The sequence below is a fragment of the Psittacula echo genome, assembly GCF_963264785.1.
Source record: "Psittacula echo genome assembly, chromosome: 2".
In the NCBI taxonomy this organism is placed as follows: Eukaryota; Metazoa; Chordata; class Aves; order Psittaciformes; family Psittacidae; genus Psittacula; species Psittacula echo.
Genome location: NC_137737.1, coordinates 35146751 through 35164279, shown reverse-complemented (window position 1 = coordinate 35164279; position 17529 = coordinate 35146751). Strand labels below are relative to the sequence as shown.

The following is a 17529-nucleotide window of genomic DNA, read 5'->3' as shown; positions in this document are numbered from 1 at the left end:
GGTTTTTTCAGTGATGTCCAGTGATAGGACAAGGGGCAATGGGTGTAAACTGGAGCATAGGAGGTTCCATGTGAACATCAGGAAAAAATTCTTTACTGTGAGAGTGACAGAGCACTGGAACAGGTTGCCATGGGGGGTTGTGGAGTCTCCTACGTTGGAGATATTCAAGGCCCGGCTGGACAAGTTCCTGTGTGATGTACTCTAGGTTACCCTGCTCTTGCAGGGGGATTGGACTAGATGATTTTTTGAGGTCCCTTCCAACCCTTGGGATTCTGTGATTCTGTGATTTATTATCATGTTTTTGACTTCATCTTTGTCCAGTTTTACAGCAATCTGAGAATTATGCTAATTTGTTTTTTGAGTTGAACCTTAAATGTCATATTTAAGCATTATTGTTGTCATATTGGTTTTGTTCATATGTTATTTTATAGCAGATGTGTTGTGCAGCTGATCTTGCTTTTGAAGAAATTATTTTTAGCACTACTTTGTCTCTATGTTATTACCCAAATTTGTTTTCATTCTATACAGACAGGGTGATCTGTTGTAGCACCTGCCTGGCCACAGAGTTTCTATCCTCAGGGTCATGGAAGGTTCTTACTTAAGAAATCACTGCCATGTCATGCCTACCTTTTTTTTGTGTTCTGGGTTCTATATCACCTTCGTTTTGTTGCATTTCTTATATTTTTATAGCCTCTGTGTAAGCAGTAAGCGTGATATGAGTGATTAATCTAAAGCCAGAACTACATTTATGTTTTCATGTACTGTTACGGTTTTGGCAAATAGCTAAGCTTCAGAGGGGTGTTTATTTGTGTATCTACTTAGACCAATATGATAGCTCTGGGAATTTCTTCCGTCTGTGATTCCCCTTCTAGCTGTAACATGTACTTAATATTCCTCAAATGTAGAGGTGAGGCTTTTTTCACTTTTTCACCTCTCTCATTCCTCAGCCAGTTTTTTTCTCTGGTTTTTGGTTTGTGTTTTGTTGTTTGGGTTTTAGTTTTACAACAGCTGTAAAACCTGTTTCTTATTACACATACTTTTCCTCTGCTGTGAATATTTCCTTGCATTCTACATTTGAGATGTCTGCAGGATTGAAATTTTTATGGAATGAGAACTTGTTTAGAAGTATCATTTGTATTTTACTCAAGTTAGCTGCAGCTCACATAAACAGTAAAGCTAATGTATAAGTAATACTCCTTTGATTTGTTGCCTTATTTGGTTGCTGTTAAATTGAAGATATGATCTCTGAGGGTGAGAAGTTAGTCTCCCAGTAGGCAGTTGGGCTAAAGCCTGTATGAGCAATAAGGTGGAGTAAGAATTTTGTTCTGTGCTTTTTTTTCTTTCCCCTTAAATACTGATCTACATGATATGATTTTTTTTCCACCTGTTTAAACACCACACTGTTCAAACAGAAAACTCTCTTCATTCAGGCTTGGTTGAAATTACCACTTAGAATCAGAAACATTCCTTCATCTTATCTGTCATCTGAAACTGCTCAGCTGGAGCCATTCTTGCCATCTTTGTGGTTTTTCATTTGTTTAATTCTTTGTTTTAGGAGGTCTCTGCTGATCCCACAGGAACTCTCACAGCTGCTGAAGAGAGAAAGGAGAAGGTGCCAAGCCCACATCTCAGTCATCTTGTAATTTTGACATCTGGCAATTCTCTGTATGGTTTGGCAGAGAGAGTGGTGGCCACGGAGTCTTTGTAGGTTATTTACTATACATTGCATTTTGTGGTCACTGGAAGCTATGGATTGTTTAAGAGATTGTGATTACAAGCCAAAGCATTCTGGAGAAGTCAAAAATTCCTGCTTCTCAATGTGATTTTAAATATGAGTGATAGAGGTAATTTCTTAATTAAAGGTAGTGGGGCCTAACCATCTGGTCTAACCACCTGCAAGCATGAGCAATGAAATTTTACTGCAGCTGGTCCAGTAATTTCTGACAGTACAAGGCCAAATCTAACAAGAGAAAAGTTTAATTTTAAAGAGGCTGATGGGAGTATTTAATGTGTATGGTTCATGTAAACCTTATATTAAGTACTCAAATGGTGATGGCTGAGACTCAGAACTGCTTAGTTCATATTGGTTTGGCTTGGATTGCAATGTTCTTTGCAATGTGTGGAAATGTACCTATGAAGAGGAGATTATAATGATCACATGACAAAACTCACAAAATAGGTTTTATTTGGTCAAAATAATAGGAAGAATCGGAGTTATTTTTGTCCCCCCCACAAAAAGACACGTAAAGATTAGAAGTTAATTTTAAAAATGTATTTTCAAAGGAACATTTTATTTTTTGTTATGTTGTTATTAACCAATGCTACCCCTGAGAAAGAATGTGATCTCATATTCTATCTTCTAGAGATTCCCTCGTATATAAGTAATGAGGAACGTTATTTTCAAATTCTGACATGGATTTGTTAATACTGATACTGACTGCCCTGCAGTATGGCAATTCCGGGACACTTTTCCCCTGACTTTACTATTTGGATCAGAGCTTTGCAGTATATCCTGTGTAAAAAAGAGAAACATGAATTGTTGGTATTCAAGCATTAGCGTCTTTATTCATGCATTTTCTTGTTTGCGGTCATATTTTAAAATTGACAGAATTGAGAGTACTTGCTGATATGTTGTTACGGTTCTTAGGGCTAAATATTCCAAGGTTACATGTCATTATTGGCAAATACATCAACTGTAGAGTAAAAGTTGTACAGAGACATGCCAAATGTTGCATTTTCTTTGCTTTCAAAGGGTATTTCTGGCTGAGCAGTTTGAGTGTCTTCAGCCTCATCTTGATGCGGTGATGCCAGCTGCCAAGAAGCCTTTTCTTCAGCAGTTCTATTCTCAGGTCAGAATTGTGTAATTCACAGCTGATTTTTAAACAAATGGTTTGAAACTTTGTAGAATAAGTTTGAGACTTGTACAATATGGTGCAAGTACTTATGCATTTGAGTTATATATTGCTTTTATTAGCCAGAAATTTACAGAATTTCTTCTGTTTCTGAACTCTTCTCTTTCAGACAGTGTCAACTGCCAGTGAACTACGCAAACCTGTTTATTGGATTGTTGCTGCTAAAGCAATTGATTATGAACAAATGCTGCTTCTCATGGCTAATGTGAAATGGGATGTGAAGGAAATCATGTCACAACACAATATATATGTAGATGCTCTTTTAAAGGTGAGTACTTTCTGGGAAATAGCATGCAAGAGTTTATATAAACATTAAATTGCTGTAATACTTCACTAAAACTGTGAAGGTAGCATGGTTAAAGCAATACAGCGTCCTGACAAGTGGGAATTTGTTAAAAGCAGGTCAGTCCAGAATTTTTATTGTTCTTGCTGCTAGCAGATTGCTTCAGTGATGATTTGTTAACTACATGGTGGGTGAAAGTGACCATAAAAGTTTAATGAGTTTCCTGTCTTAGTCTTGAATGGTAGATATGTGTCATAACCAGAGCAACAGTGAGGAAACTTCAGTGGCCTGAGATAGTGTTTTTTGTTTGGGTTTTTCTTTTGGGTAGGGTTGTTTCAGGGTTTTTTTGGAGGGGTTGGGGGGTCAGTGGAAAGTGGGTTTTGTTTGGTTGGTTGTTTTTTTTTAACAAAGGCTATTTGCTGTTCTGCATAATGTTAGTGGTTATCTTTGAGATCATGGGGACTATAGGTCAGACCAGAACTGAGAATGACTGTGCACTATCCAATTGAGGTTGCTATATTCAGAAATTAGCATTTGAAAAGGAAGGTAGAAGGGAAGTTATTCACCCAGCTTCTTAATTGCATTCAGTAGAAGTGGCTATACAGTTGCTGTGTCTTACACATACAGAACCTGTTCTTGGAAGAATCCCTCTCTCATCCTTTTCCATGTGCCTAAATGATGTTTCTAAAGGTCTTTAAAAGGAAGTTCTGGCAGTGGTAGAATTACACTAATTCTTACACAGAAGCTGGAAAAAATATCTTAAGGTTGTGAGAAGTCTGTATCAGAGAAAAAGCTGTGAATCTGTGTTGAATAGCAGGTTTGATTACACCTTGGTACTTTGTAGCTGTTCTCTGCTTAAAATAAATCAATGCAAAGAAGGAAGAAGCTGGTAGAGGATCTATTATTGCACTGAATTTGACTGAATCTTCGTGATTACCATTCTATATGCTGTCATGGCTTTTTGAAATCAGTTTGTGCTTAAAACATTTGGTCTCTGCAGTAGAACTTCTTCCTTTCGTGGATGTGGAACTGCTGAAGAATTTGCTTCAGGACAGTCAGGGCAGGGATTTGCTTCAGGACAGACAGTTTTATTACCATTTAAAACCATTTCTGGCTTCTGCGTTATATAGTTAATAATGGTTGCTACAGAAGCTTTGAGATTACTGCTAAGCAGTAAGTCATTTGCTGTGTACCCTGGAACTGCAGGAGTGTCAGATGTAAGCACAATGCTTAATTTAAAAACAAACTTATTTTAGCCATGTCTACAGTTATGTGAAATTCTGTATTTAGAGTCATAATATGTATGGAAGCAAATGAAGTGGGGAAAGAGAATTGTTCAAGAAATTCATTATCATGGAGTGTTAGGCATCTTCATCTTCGGAACTGGGTTGCATGCCAGTTGAAGCATGACATTGTGGTACCCTGCTTTCTCTTGCCAAATTCGTCTTTCAGAAAATTTGTGTTAAACACCAATTATGTGGTGAGATGCTAGGTTAAACTGATTGCTGAGATTCCTTCCTGATATTTTTCACATACTGGATTTTTGAGAGGCAGGGGGAGAGTGAGGAAAAAAAAAGAAAGAACCATCTAGATTAACAGCCTTGAAATGAAAGCGCCTTGTTGGCGCAAGTGTGGTCTTAGTAGGCTGCAGTACAAAACCTGCTTTTGCTGGCTACGCAGGGAAGCTCGCTATCAGTCTGCTTTATATTTAAGTTTGATACTTTTTTAAAATGATAGGGGCATTAGTCACTTGCAGCAGACTTATTTCACTTGATGTAAGTGACAAAATTACAGTAGCAGTAATTACGTTCAGTTGTGACTAGTGTGTCACTCATAGTAACAGCTCAAATCCATCCAGGCTGTTGATGTTTCCAGGTGCAAACATGTGCCTTCTCTCAACCTGAATTGTTATCTCGTGCTGCAGTATGCTTCTGAACAGTTAAGATTTGGAGCCTTCAGTGGGTGCTCTCAGCAACTTTTAAAGCACCAGAGAACTTATCTAAGGCGAAAGGTTGAAGAATGAAAAGTGGTTACAATATTTCTGAGCTTCTGTTTGAAAGCTGATGGGTGTGGGTATTTGGAAAGATAAAGAAGGATTTTCTTTAGTGGCTGTATATTGACTTTAAAAAAGTTAAAGATGAGTTTAGGGAGTGAAGCAATGAAAATGGCATTTGAAGGATTAACTACTGGGTTAATTTTCAGAGGTGTCAGTTTCCGGGCAAACTACACCTCTGGGGAACAGAGCAGTATTACTTGAGGTAATGTGAATGATATACTAGAAAGTGGTATGCTTTCTACTTCGTATGTTAAGCTTGTCTCTGCAGTCTGTGCCTATTAAGCTTCTCTGCTTTGTTCTTATTTTTCAGTATGCTCTTTCATGTGCATTTCTAATTCTTTGTTGTGGTTGCTAGGGATGTATAGAGTATGATCCCTTTTAAGGTAAAGGAATCTTTCATGTTTCATCAGGAGTTTGAAGAATTTAACAGAAGGTTGAACGAGGTGTCTAAGAGAGTCCGTATTCCACTGCCAGTCTCCAACATCCTTTGGGAGCACTGCATACGCTTGGCCAATAGAACTCTTGTGGAAGGGTAAGCAGTTCATAAAACTCTTGCTTTTGGGTAAATATGTCCATAATGATAATGTCTATTTTATGCAATTGAAAGTTCTAATTTTGTAGTGCACTGGTGAGTTCTTGTGCTTTTGGAGGCCTAAAAAATGCAAAGCCGTAACATAGTCCTTAAGCAGTTGTTTCATGGAGTCTGGTAGAGCATTAAGTTTAAAGGGAATGGTCTTGTACCTGCATACTGCTGAAGAATGACATTGAGTGTTTTATTGAAGCATTTGATACAACGTATTTTTCTTTCAAAGAAACTTCTATATGAAAATTATAATTTCCCGACAGAACAAAGAAGAAAGTCGAAGTGTAATTGTCAGTATCTCTATGGTGATGCCATTTGTCTTTGCCAGGAAGAAGGATGGAGTTGTCAACCTGAACAGTTATTTTAGAATAGCCACAGAGCAGGATTTTTCCAAATTCATCAGGAACAAAGAGGTGTCTTAGTTGGCTTGATCCATAGAGGCTCAAGCACCTTAGTCAAGAACTGCTACGCCTTGCTCATCCCTCCCTCCTTAATCAGTGTCCCAGTCTTTTCAGAGTCAGTATTGGAGCCTGAGTATTGTAGTCTTTTCATCCACTGTATTTATTTTTGTGTCCTTGTTGCCTTGCTGCATATGTCTGCGCTCTCATTGCAACTACTTCTGCATTATAGAATACATGCTGTTTTCCACTCCTTCTGCATATGTTTCCATATTTCTTTCTTGGTTATCTTTACCCTATGCACTCCTTACTACCTATTTTACTTCCTTCCATCCCACTCTCCTGCTGTCTGCTCTAATTTAGGACCTCGACAACATGCTGCTTCTCCAAATGTTAGCTGCCTGTTGAGGATCATCAGCTTCCACTGCTTCCATGAAACAATCATTTTTATACTCATGCCCATTTCTTTTTATGCCATCATCCTGTTGCGATCTCTTAAGAGATCAATTTGATTTTCAGGGAAACTAAATCCAGCCATCAAACTCCCTCTGGCTTCTGGGTTCCTTCGTATGACATGACCTATATAACTGTCTTCTCATTTTGAAATTTTGTTTCTTACTTATTGTGCCTCAAGTCAAAGTGGGACAAAAGCATCTTTCTTTTCCCCCTGGCCCTTTTCCTTTCAAATGGGTAGCACCATTAGTCACTATGAACCTACTATGCCCCAACCCTTGTGCCTGTTTTGGACTTGTTTCTTTTTCTTGACAATGTTACTCATCTTTCGTGACTACATTGTTCATATATCTCTTAGTTCTTAGCTCCAAAGATCATCACTCATATATCTTGCTCCAAACTGCATTTTTGGTTCACATTTGTGACTAAGCTTGAAACTTTCACCTTTTCTTTCACCTAAACATTTCACTGTCTGGTCAGAGTGGACTGGGAATACCTTTCTGATATGATTTGTCCTGTGCCTTTAAATTTTGCCCTGCCATATCTCCTAGTTCTGTGTTCTTTCCTGTTTCCCATCTGGCTTCTTGAAGTACTTCAGTGTGTCCTGTTGAGAATCATTGTCCGGTGGTGGGCTGGATTAAGTCTATCAATACACTGTGCCTCATACCAAACTTTTTTATTTCCTGTACACAGCTGAAATTGGCACTGCTAAGGGCATTGCAGTGTCATTTCCTTTGATCTTTACAAATGCAATTTCTTATCCACTTGAAAAACTGCAAAGATAATTTTTCTGATTTGTTGCCTAACACCCCATTGTAATCCTTCCTGGTATTACCCTGCCCTAAGCTCATCTACTGTTTCTTCTTCTTTGAGCTCAAACCTGTCACCAGTTTTCTGTCAATCTACTCTCATTAAAAGATTAATCTTTCACAGAGATTAGCCAGTGCTGCCACCCTTTATCCTCTGGTTGTTCTGGGTGTTTTTTAACAAACAGCTTTGTGCCTTTCTCTGATGTTGTTCATTGTTGGTTCAGTAAGCTCCTGGGGACCATTCTTCAAGCTGTGTGTTACGTTTCAGACTTCAGTGGTCATTGATCGCTTGACACCACTGTCTAGTGCGCTGATCAGCATTGATTTAATTTCCTTTAACCCACTTCTAGTAAATTGTCCAATATAGGATTTTTAGTGGCTTTTGGTGTGGGATGGCGGTGGAGTTTTTTTAAGTATCAATGGGTACAATGCAGCTCTGTTCTATGAGTGGAGCTAAAGCATTATATTAATGCAAATAAAACCCTTCATCGGGCATTCTGAGAGAGGTTCTTGTATGCTTTTAACTTAAAACCATAATGTTCCTCCTCAATGCTTGAAATACTAAGTTAAACAACTTCGAGAAGTAACATTCATTTTTAATTCCTTCTAAGTTTTACTTTCCACTGTGTTTATCTTTTCAGTTATGCCAATGTGAAGAAGTGCAGCAATGAAGGACGTGCCTTGATGCAACTGGACTTTCAACAATTCTTAATGAAACTAGAGAAGTTAACGGACATTAGACCTATTCCAGATAAAGAATTTGTGGAGACCTACATTAAAGCATACTACCTAACAGAAAATGACATGGAATGCTGGATAAAAGAACATAGGGTAAGAGTTAAATTTGCGTTCTTTCAATGTAGAGAAGTAGAGCAAAATTAAGTTTAAAACGTTAGTATGCTGTTCAGAACATGCCAAAGTCCACATCTTGATCATCAAAAAGTATGGTTTAAAACCACACCAGAAAGTTTTACTTCACCTTTAGGAGTAGATTGCTTAAATTAAGTTGTAAAGCACAATGGATAAGAGTTTTTCTCTAGATAAGAGCTTATTCTTCCTTCACTTAATAATACTGAATAACATTGCTGTCCAAGATAAGACTTCATTTGTGTTTTGAATACATTTAGCATGCTTTCATGATAGCATAACCTAACAGTTATAGCAGGACTGTATAAGTAATAGTCACATGCTGTTGGAACTGCCCATTGTTGAAGTGAAAAGTCTTTTAAAATGGACCACTTTGAAATCTGTATTTTGGGATTACTTGAAATCATGTTAGAGGTAGATGAAAGAAATACATCTTTAATATAGTTTTATACTGGAGTATAAAACTTTAATACAGTTTTTTACTATAAGTAAAATACTATATACTATATAAAGTATATAAGTATACTTTAATATAGTTTTTCACCTGGAGTCACAAGAGAGCTTGTGAGCTGTTGTTTGGTGACCTATTGTGGAAAAACTCTTGTTTAAATCTACTGGTGGAAGCTGTATTTTTGATGGTGTTACATATAAAGGTAGTACTGGCAAATGTGGTGTTTTGTCAGGTGTTAAGAATTCTAGTCTTAACATTTTTGCCATTTTTCTTCCTTTTTCATGTACTGAAATTAACATTGTTTGGAAAACCTGTAGACAGAAGTATTTATAAGTTTGTTGGACCTGAGAAGTCAAAAAAAGATGATCAACTTTCATCACAGTTTGTTTAGAAAAATGTAAAAAAGTAAAAAAAGTAAAAAAGCTTATCCTATTTGCATATGTATTTCCCACCACACTGCCCAAAGAATAGAAAATACATTAAGACTTGATTTATATACATACACATTAACAGAATTACTTTCTGTGAACTCAGTCCAGCACTATTAAAGTTGTAAGCATTTTCCGTTATAATCCCCCATGTAGCAAAATACAGTTTTGTCCTCTACCTCCACTGTGTAAACTATCCAGACCTGACTTAAATACCACTTTAAATCTCCCTTGCATACTGACTGCTTCTGTCAGCTGAAAATCCACAGTGTGTATGCCTGAGGTTAATTTTCAGTGTTCGTCTCATGTTTTATTCTGCCATAACATGATTTGCTTTCATTTGCCAGGAATATTCCACTAAGCAGTTGACCAATCTGGTGAATGTCTGTCTGGGCTCCCACATCAACAAAAAGGCAAGACAGAAGCTGCTGGCCACTATTGATGACATAGACAGGCCTAAAAGATAACTGGAGAAAGCTACCTTTCACTGTGACTTGCACGTTTTTTCTGTTCATGTGAAGCATGCAGGCAAATCTCTCATGGACTAATGACAACATTCTCTTAAAAAGCATTATGCATGACCTTTCTTACCAGCATTGGAGACACGCTGAAGTGGCATAATGTTCTAAAATACGACTTTTCTAATCTGTAGAATTATTTTCTGTTGTATTTCTTCCTTTTTTTTTTTTGTTTTGTTACATGCCCTTACTAAAGGGCCACTTGTTCGTGTATCATTGGTGAGCTGTATATTTTGCAAAGTTGTATACTGTAAGTAATATCAAAGTCGGAGAGAAATACATTGGCTTAATATATAGATGATGCTCTTTTTTAATAAAAGGGCTACTTGAAAAACGTATTTCTTTTCTCCCTGCTTTCACCCTCAGAATTCGTGCTTTACAATGGACCAGTGTAAAATGAAAGGAACTGTACGATATTTGATCGATGTATCTTGCATGTAGATTTAGAGTGCAGATCAACTAAATACTCTTCTGTTAAAGCCTCTCTTCTTCATATGTATGTAAAAATATCTGTTTATTTCAGAATTAGTCATATCAAAATGACTGACATCAGATTAATAGAAGGTAATAAATACTGTACACTAATATGATTTCTTTGTGAGACTTTATTTTCCTAATTCAACAATGCAAAATGTCATTTACAGTAGAGTTAGTACTCTTCCTTTCATAGCACTTCCCTTTTGCCCCTTTGCCAGTCTTCCCTGTTCCAAAGCAATAATGCCATGGAATAGGAAGAATCAGTTTGAGGGGGGTTTTTTGTTTTTTTTTTTTTTTTTTTTTTTGTGAAGGTTTGAATTGATACTAAAATAATTTTACTATTTCCTGCTCATCCTAAGCAAAGCAACATTGCTTGGCTACAGTTTTGTCCTAGAAATCAGCTTGTCAGAGCATCACAGTCTCCACTGCAGTTTTCAGGTTTGCCTTTGGTTTTCAGTACATAAGGTTTTAGACTTTTAATTTTTTTATTATTACCTAATAAGCTTTTTGCAGTACTCTCAGACCTGTTAAAAGGAGACATGCTACCATTGAGCTAATAGGTGAAATAGTTTACATAAGCTATAATCCACTGATGCATACAATTTTGTAGATTCTCAGTTTGGGTTCATACTTGCCTTGTACTTTGAATTCAGTCATGGGAGAATCAGGATTTACTGAATGACATCAGTTAAGGCAGAAAATTGTCCTGTGGGATCATTGTAATTACTCTTTTCTGTAGCTTGATTTCCTCTTCAGAAGTCAACTGAGCATCATTGTGTGAGTTCAGTTAAAGCCTGTGTACAGTTTTAGAAGAATGATAGAATTTACATTTTAAATACTGATTGTGTAGTATTCAGCTTCCTTGTTCATCTGTATTTTAAAGGAAGTAAGATTTAAACCCAAACTTCACACCGTTCTTTGACCATGTTGTCATGCTGAGGTCTATTTAAAACTTGTTTAGTGGCGTGTCAATGTATGTGTTGAAGCTGAATCACTTTTACCCTCGTTAAAAAGGTGGTTCAGAAAAAGAAGAGTGTACTTCAGTTTGAAGGTGTGGACTTCCACGCCAGATCCTGAATAAGAGTTCTCGGATTAAATGAAAAGGTATTGGAGATGATTAGGGTAAAATCTGTTTCACTATTCTTCTCCTGGATGAAATAAGACTTTTAAATACCTTTACTAGAGCTTTTGTGAGCTGAATACATGGTTAATTTCTCCTGAACTACAACTGTAATATGATTGCTTACCAAAAGGTAGGAGTATAAGCACTGATTGAAATGCAGAGTCAAGGAAGGAGGTGATCATGAATCGTAGTCAGGAGTAATTTTTTGTAGTGTATCTATAGTTTGACTTGTTATTTTTAAGAAACCCCCAAATAAAAGAATGTGTAAGATGGAGCGTTAAACCTGTGTCTGATCTTCATTCACATTTGTCTCAAAAAGTGATTGTTTTCCAGAGGAACCTCCCTTGCTGCCCAGGATTGATGCTAAGGGAGAAGCTACATAGCTCAATGGCCTACATACACCCTTAGATATATGATTTAACTTTCAGGTTGCCCTGTGTAGAGTCAGGAGTCAGACTCGACGATCCCTGTGGGTTCCTTCAAACTCAGGATGTTCTTCTATATTACTAAAGGTCTGTTTGATAGTTTTCACTCTCTGCTGTGCAAATTCTTTACAAACCATTTATTTTTTTACATCATTCTATTGGGGATTAAGAAGCCTCTTATACTGCTTCTTCTGCAATGGAGAATATGGTTTAAATATCCTTTATGTTTTAGAGGAGTGTTTTGGAATACTCTAATAAACACAAGGTTATTTCCTTCAGTCTCCAAGGAGAATGACCACTGTTGTGGAGGTGGGCAATGCATCCGTTGGTCTTTTAGCCTAATGAGGAATCTAAATCCTATTTCCCAGACAATGAATACTCTGATATTTGCCAAACTCAGCTGGAGCATTGATGATGAGTTTTCAAGTCCGTGGTTAGGCAAAGCCTGTGAGTGCTCTGATGAGCATACAGCTGGCTTTTCTACAGTTAGCTTTTCTCAGCCTCATCTAGTGGTGATGCCATTTTCCAAAGAAGCAACTACTGGGACAAAAAAGAGGGAAGCCAACCGAGGGATTGCTGTGATCGTGGTGTAAGATTCAAGTCCTTGCTTTGGTGCAGGTTTAATTATTCAAAGCAGAATAGCTTTGATGGGAAAAGACAGTCTTGGATCAGCAGTGCTTCAGCTGATTGCATGAATGTAAAAGCTATGGATGTGAGTTGTGCTTTTGGCTTGTCCTTGTGCCACAGAGCACACAAAATTATAAAGATCCTGTTCTCTTACCATGAAGCAATATATTTGGTGCCTTTCCCCCTTCAGACCTTGCTCATGGTTAGTGTTTATAAAGTTTCTGTATTGCTGTACAATAAAAAGCTCTACTTTGGTAGCTCAAGTTTCGAGTAAAGCCTGTTTAAAAAATGTTTAAAAAAACCCCTATAACTCAAAACCACCCACCCAAGAAAACCCTCCCTCTGCTTAAATTGATAAATAATGCTGTCTCTTACCAAAATCCTCAAAAGGCCAAATGTCGGCAGGCACCTGCCATATTATAAATGTTGCAAAAAGAGGTGGACCAACAAATGTAGATTTATTGTGTGTGGCTGATGGTATCTATTTTATTTATAACCACTGCTTGAAACAGCATAGCATAAAGACTAAACATTGCACCAGACACTAGGATTATGGTGCAAGTATGGAAATCATGCAGTTTGCATGCAGCAGTTTCCATGCTTGCTGGCTATTTAAAGGTATTTGTGAGTGTGTTGTTTTTGCAGTGTGAGAGCTGGTTTTCATCACAGCAGGGGCATGGTTTTTAAGGATCTTCTGCTCTTTGTGGGGATCTTGAAGTGTGATGTGGAGCAGCATCTTTAAATCATGCTAAAGACTTCACAAATCTGTGTTTGATTACTTTATTTTTATAAATAGGCATTAAGTCAATAACATGGCATATGATAAAAGTACACGCCTGAGAAACTAAAGAGATGAGTAGCGTCTTTTGTTGTGTGATGGATCCATTGCTCAGTTTTAATTCAGTGAAGTATTCTGTCCAGTCCCAGAGAGTTTACGTGTATAAGCTAAACTGAAAATAGTTGGATGTAAACTGAACTTGAATCTACTTGGCTGTTCTGTTAAAGAAAGTCCCCTAATACCCCTGAGCTCTGCTAGATCAGTTTGAAACTTTTATCTGAATATGTATGTGAAAGAAAAACAACTTTCAGAACAGAGATATATAGATCTCTGTGTTACATTTGTAGATCATCACGCATAGATTTCAATTTTATCAGATTTAAAACTGGCAAACAATTGTCTAAACGTGTATTGATCTTTGAAACACAAAATACATGAGCAAGCTGAAGATCTAGAAGAGATGCAGCGAAGTGCCTCTTTTCACTAAGCACAAAATTAATGGATGATCAGATGTGCAAAATGACTGCAGGTATTTCTGAAGATCTTGTTTACAATAAAACCCAAGGTTCGTACTTCTATGCATTTCCTGTTCTGTATCCCTAGTAATTTCTATTCATAAGTGCCACTATTCATAAATAAGTCTACATATTAATTCTGTTTTGGTAAAGAATAAAATAGAACTGTCACCTCAGCCTTAAAATAAAAAGAATCCTTGTACCGAAATTATCCTGTGGCTGCTCTCAGCGAGAGTTGTAGGGAGGCCATGTAGAATATGCACCATAAAACTGTTCCTTTTGAAATTCATCCATATGTTATAGTGTAAATATATACACACACAGAGCTTTGTGTGCAATGTAATTCAGCATTGGGGACCACAAAAAAGAATAGCAAAATTCAACAACAGGCAACACATTATTGGTTTCTCCACCATCACTTACATTAATAACTTGTGGGTTGGAGGATGGGCATAATCAAGCTGAAAGGCAGTGGTATGTCAGCATGGTGAACATGCAGCTCACTCTGGGGCAGCTCACTGTTCTCTTGGAATCTGAACCTTGATAAACATTGGAATTGTCACTGCCTGATGCAGTGATTAGCACAGTACAAGCACCTCTGCATTTTCAAGACTGTTTATTACTTAAAGTGTAGGAAAATATCATTGATGTAAATGAGCTTGACCAGGGGCTGCTTCCTGGCCCTGAGCTGCCAACATCTGTCTCCTTCGGAGCAGTTAGAATATTTAAGCAGCCAAATGCTCCAACCAGCTGAGGGTTCATGGATGGTTTATAATGTGCTATATTTCAACTAGACAGAATTGTTGCTGTGAATAGTAATGCCTCATAGCTGTAGTGCTGTTAGCCCTTCCTTCCTCCTTGTGTTTAGAAAGCCTGCAAGGTTTGCTGGTGTCTCTGCTCTTCCACAGGCACTTCCTTCTCTGAGCTTACCGAGCCTTTAAGCTGGCATATATCTCTTTTTAGTCAGATGTTTACTGCTGCTTTCTATTGCTCAGAAGCTCTGCAGTAAGATGCAGGGCAATGCATGTGTGTTTTTGCCTGCGTGCACAAAGGAAGCTCTTGCTGTTTGTGGCTGCCCTAGCTGTTGTTCTGGGGGAAGGAGCTCTGCATGTGTGATACATTTGGTAACACTTAGAGATGCTGCATACCTCAACAGCCAGGTCATGGACATGTCTTGAGCTTTGATTTAAGTTCTGCTCTGTCTCAGTGCCTGGTGTTTGTTTTATTTTCCTATACTTTACTCCCCTAGCCAAAAAAGAAATGACGTTACCTACCATGCTTTATAAAGTGCTATCAGGCTATGGTTCTTTAGTCATGAGCTGTATTTTAATGGCCATCAGTGACTCAACCCCAGAGAAGCTGAAACGTGAACTCTCTGTGGAGAAAGCAACACATTAGGAAAGTCCCTTCCCTGTATCTCAGTCTTTTTAGGTGCTGCTCAATTTGTGTTAGGACAGAAGCCAGTAATCTCACACATGTTCTTTCTCCTGGTGCTACATTTCAAATAGCACCAAGCTGTTTGTTTTGTAGGGCTGTTGCCTGTGTAGCAGAGGACCCTGCTATGGCCCAGAAAACATGGATGGGAGTCTTCTAAGATGTAGCTATGCATTGATTTGCTACTGCCAGAAATAATAACCAGACAGATTAGATAGGGAAGACTGTGGACAAAGTTAAAGGGAGATTTATCTTTATTTTTGAATGAAAATATGAAGGATATTGAGAATACATACACATGCATCCTGATGGCTGCCCTTCTGTACACCATTATTAAAAGCTCATGCCCTCCATGTAAATCGTGGGGGCAGTTAGCTACTAAGGAGATAAGTACCCTGGAAATACTATATGACTGAGAGATGCTTTACTGGGAGAGACAGACTTCCAAAGGGACACAAACTGTAAGGAGGCAATGCACTCACCTTAGCTCTCATCTTTATTGTGATATTCAACGGGAATTCTAGGTAAAGGGCAATGTATTTTGGGGAACTAACGAAAGCAATTTTTATTTTGGGTTCAAGTCTTTATCCTCTCTTTCTACATAAGATGGCTTCACTGTTTCAGTTCCTCTCCCTTCCCATTCTTGTGTACCTGGAGCCCATATTTTCCTCCCTACACATCCAGACTCCTGGATTCACACAGGGACCATTTCTGGAGGAGGGTGACTTAGAGAAAGTCTACCTGAAGGAGCCCACAGCAGCGCTGCTGGCAAAACTGTTACTGGGAGAGGGGCCAAGGCTGTCACTGAGGCACCAGGCTCCATGTGGGACTTCTCAGGCCAGCTGTAGGTATCTGCTGCCTTTATGAACCAGAAATTTGCTGTTCTGCCAGCAGAGCTTCTCACACTGGAAAGAAGCTTGAGAAGCACCGAGGATCACCTTAATTTTCTTCTCCTTGAAGCACAAGTTATTTTTCTTAAGGCACTGAGTTATGACCTAACTGCCAGAATCAATACAAAAAGGAGCCAGACCAGGAGGGACAAGAATGGTATAGATGAGACTTCAGATCTTGTTTGCTCACAACAAAAACTGGAACACGGAATTTTTGAGCATTTATTTACCTTACAATTTTTTTTTGTTTGTTTGGGGTTTTTGGGGGGTTTTTTGTAAGGTTCTTTTTGTAAGGTTTTTTTTTTGTAGGAACATCTGAGAATGTTCCAGATAAAAGATTCAGTTAAAAAGATCAGGGAAGGTTTCTTCCCAATGCCTATCCGTGCTTTTTAAATTCCATCTATCCAATAATGGGAAAGGATGGGATAATAACTCTAGAGATTTAATTCTTTTGCAGGCACTAGATTGTTTGCTTAGCTTCAGTTGCCTGGGTGAGTGCTCAGACTCGAATCTGGTAGGCTCTTTCAAGATTCTGGGTGATTAGTTCCTATGAACTTGTGTGCTTTTATTTCATGTCTTTAGGTTCAGACTAATTTCTGTATTAGATTTCAGTTTTCTGCATTTGAAAAGAGGATATGAATAATTAAACCACATTTATTAGCCTCCAGTGAATGGTCAGTAAGGCTTGGAATTGGTCTGAGTGACATGCGGGCAGGAAGTTTTGAATCCCGCTCTTAGTAATGAGAGAAAAGTCTTGAAGTTAAGTAAAATGTTCTGGAGGTCAGTATGTGCCTGGATCAAAACCTGAAAAATACAAGTGCAATCTTCCCTGGGATTATCTGCACTTCATGATGAGTCTTTCTGCTTTTGCTATTTATGAGGTCAGTGAAGGATCTTCAGGCTGAACTCTTCTGCACTGAACCCTTGCATGCTTTCCTGAAAGTGGGCCAGTGTTCGCACTTGGTCTGCTAACAAGGATTACTGACAATCGGGTTTAGCACCGGTGTTAGTGAGGGTGGAGAAACCAGTGCCTGCAGTGGAAAGCAGAATCCAGCTGTCCAACTGCCAAAGTGATGGGCTGTGCCTCTGTGGGATCTTTCTGACCTTCTGGATTGTGCCACCCACTGTGGTTGTGGTGGGCTTCCAAGGAGAGGGCTGGAAGCAGCAAGGGCAGCCTGCCAGGGGTACAAAAACAGGCTGGGTGACAAGGACCCAAGGGCTGGTGACCAGGAGAGACCTGGCGGCCAAGAGAAAGGCATCTTTTTGTTTGGGTTACTTCCTTTCCCATGCTGTTGAAGCAGGGGAGCAGCTCGAGGGCTGCTACTCTCTCACAGTCACAAGCTCTCTGCCACAGTGGCCTGGGAGGACATCCCTCCTAATGAAATCACCAGCCAGTCTCTGCTGCCTGCCTTTTGTATTAGTTTAAATTAGACCATCATTCTGAAGCGCCAGCCTCTCTTTGCTAGTGGCAGCTGAGGAGATGCAAGTAGAATCAAAGAACC

General features: G+C 38.5%; 1 protein-coding gene across 3 annotated transcripts in view; it reads left to right on the top strand.

Annotated features, from left to right (window-relative positions):
• Positions 1 to 11627, top strand: part of VPS50 (VPS50 subunit of EARP/GARPII complex) — an 88666-nt gene extending 77039 nt beyond the window's left edge. Inside the window, exons 23-28 of one of the 3 annotated variants that reach the window (XM_080610041.1) lie at positions 1556 to 1704; positions 2753 to 2849; positions 3022 to 3180; positions 5662 to 5783; positions 8136 to 8325; positions 9588 to 11627. In XM_080610041.1, coding sequence (XP_080466167.1) covers positions 1556 to 1704; positions 2753 to 2849; positions 3022 to 3180; positions 5662 to 5783; positions 8136 to 8325; positions 9588 to 9707 — 837 coding nt within the window. In that variant the 3' untranslated portion in view covers positions 9708 to 11627. Of the gene's footprint in view, positions 1 to 1555; positions 1705 to 2752; positions 2850 to 3021; positions 3181 to 5661; positions 5784 to 8135; positions 8326 to 9587 lie in introns of those variants that run through there. The other 2 variants (XR_013956193.1, XM_080610042.1) reach the window with 2 other exon arrangements.
• Positions 11628 to 17529: the final 5902 nt, after the last annotated feature.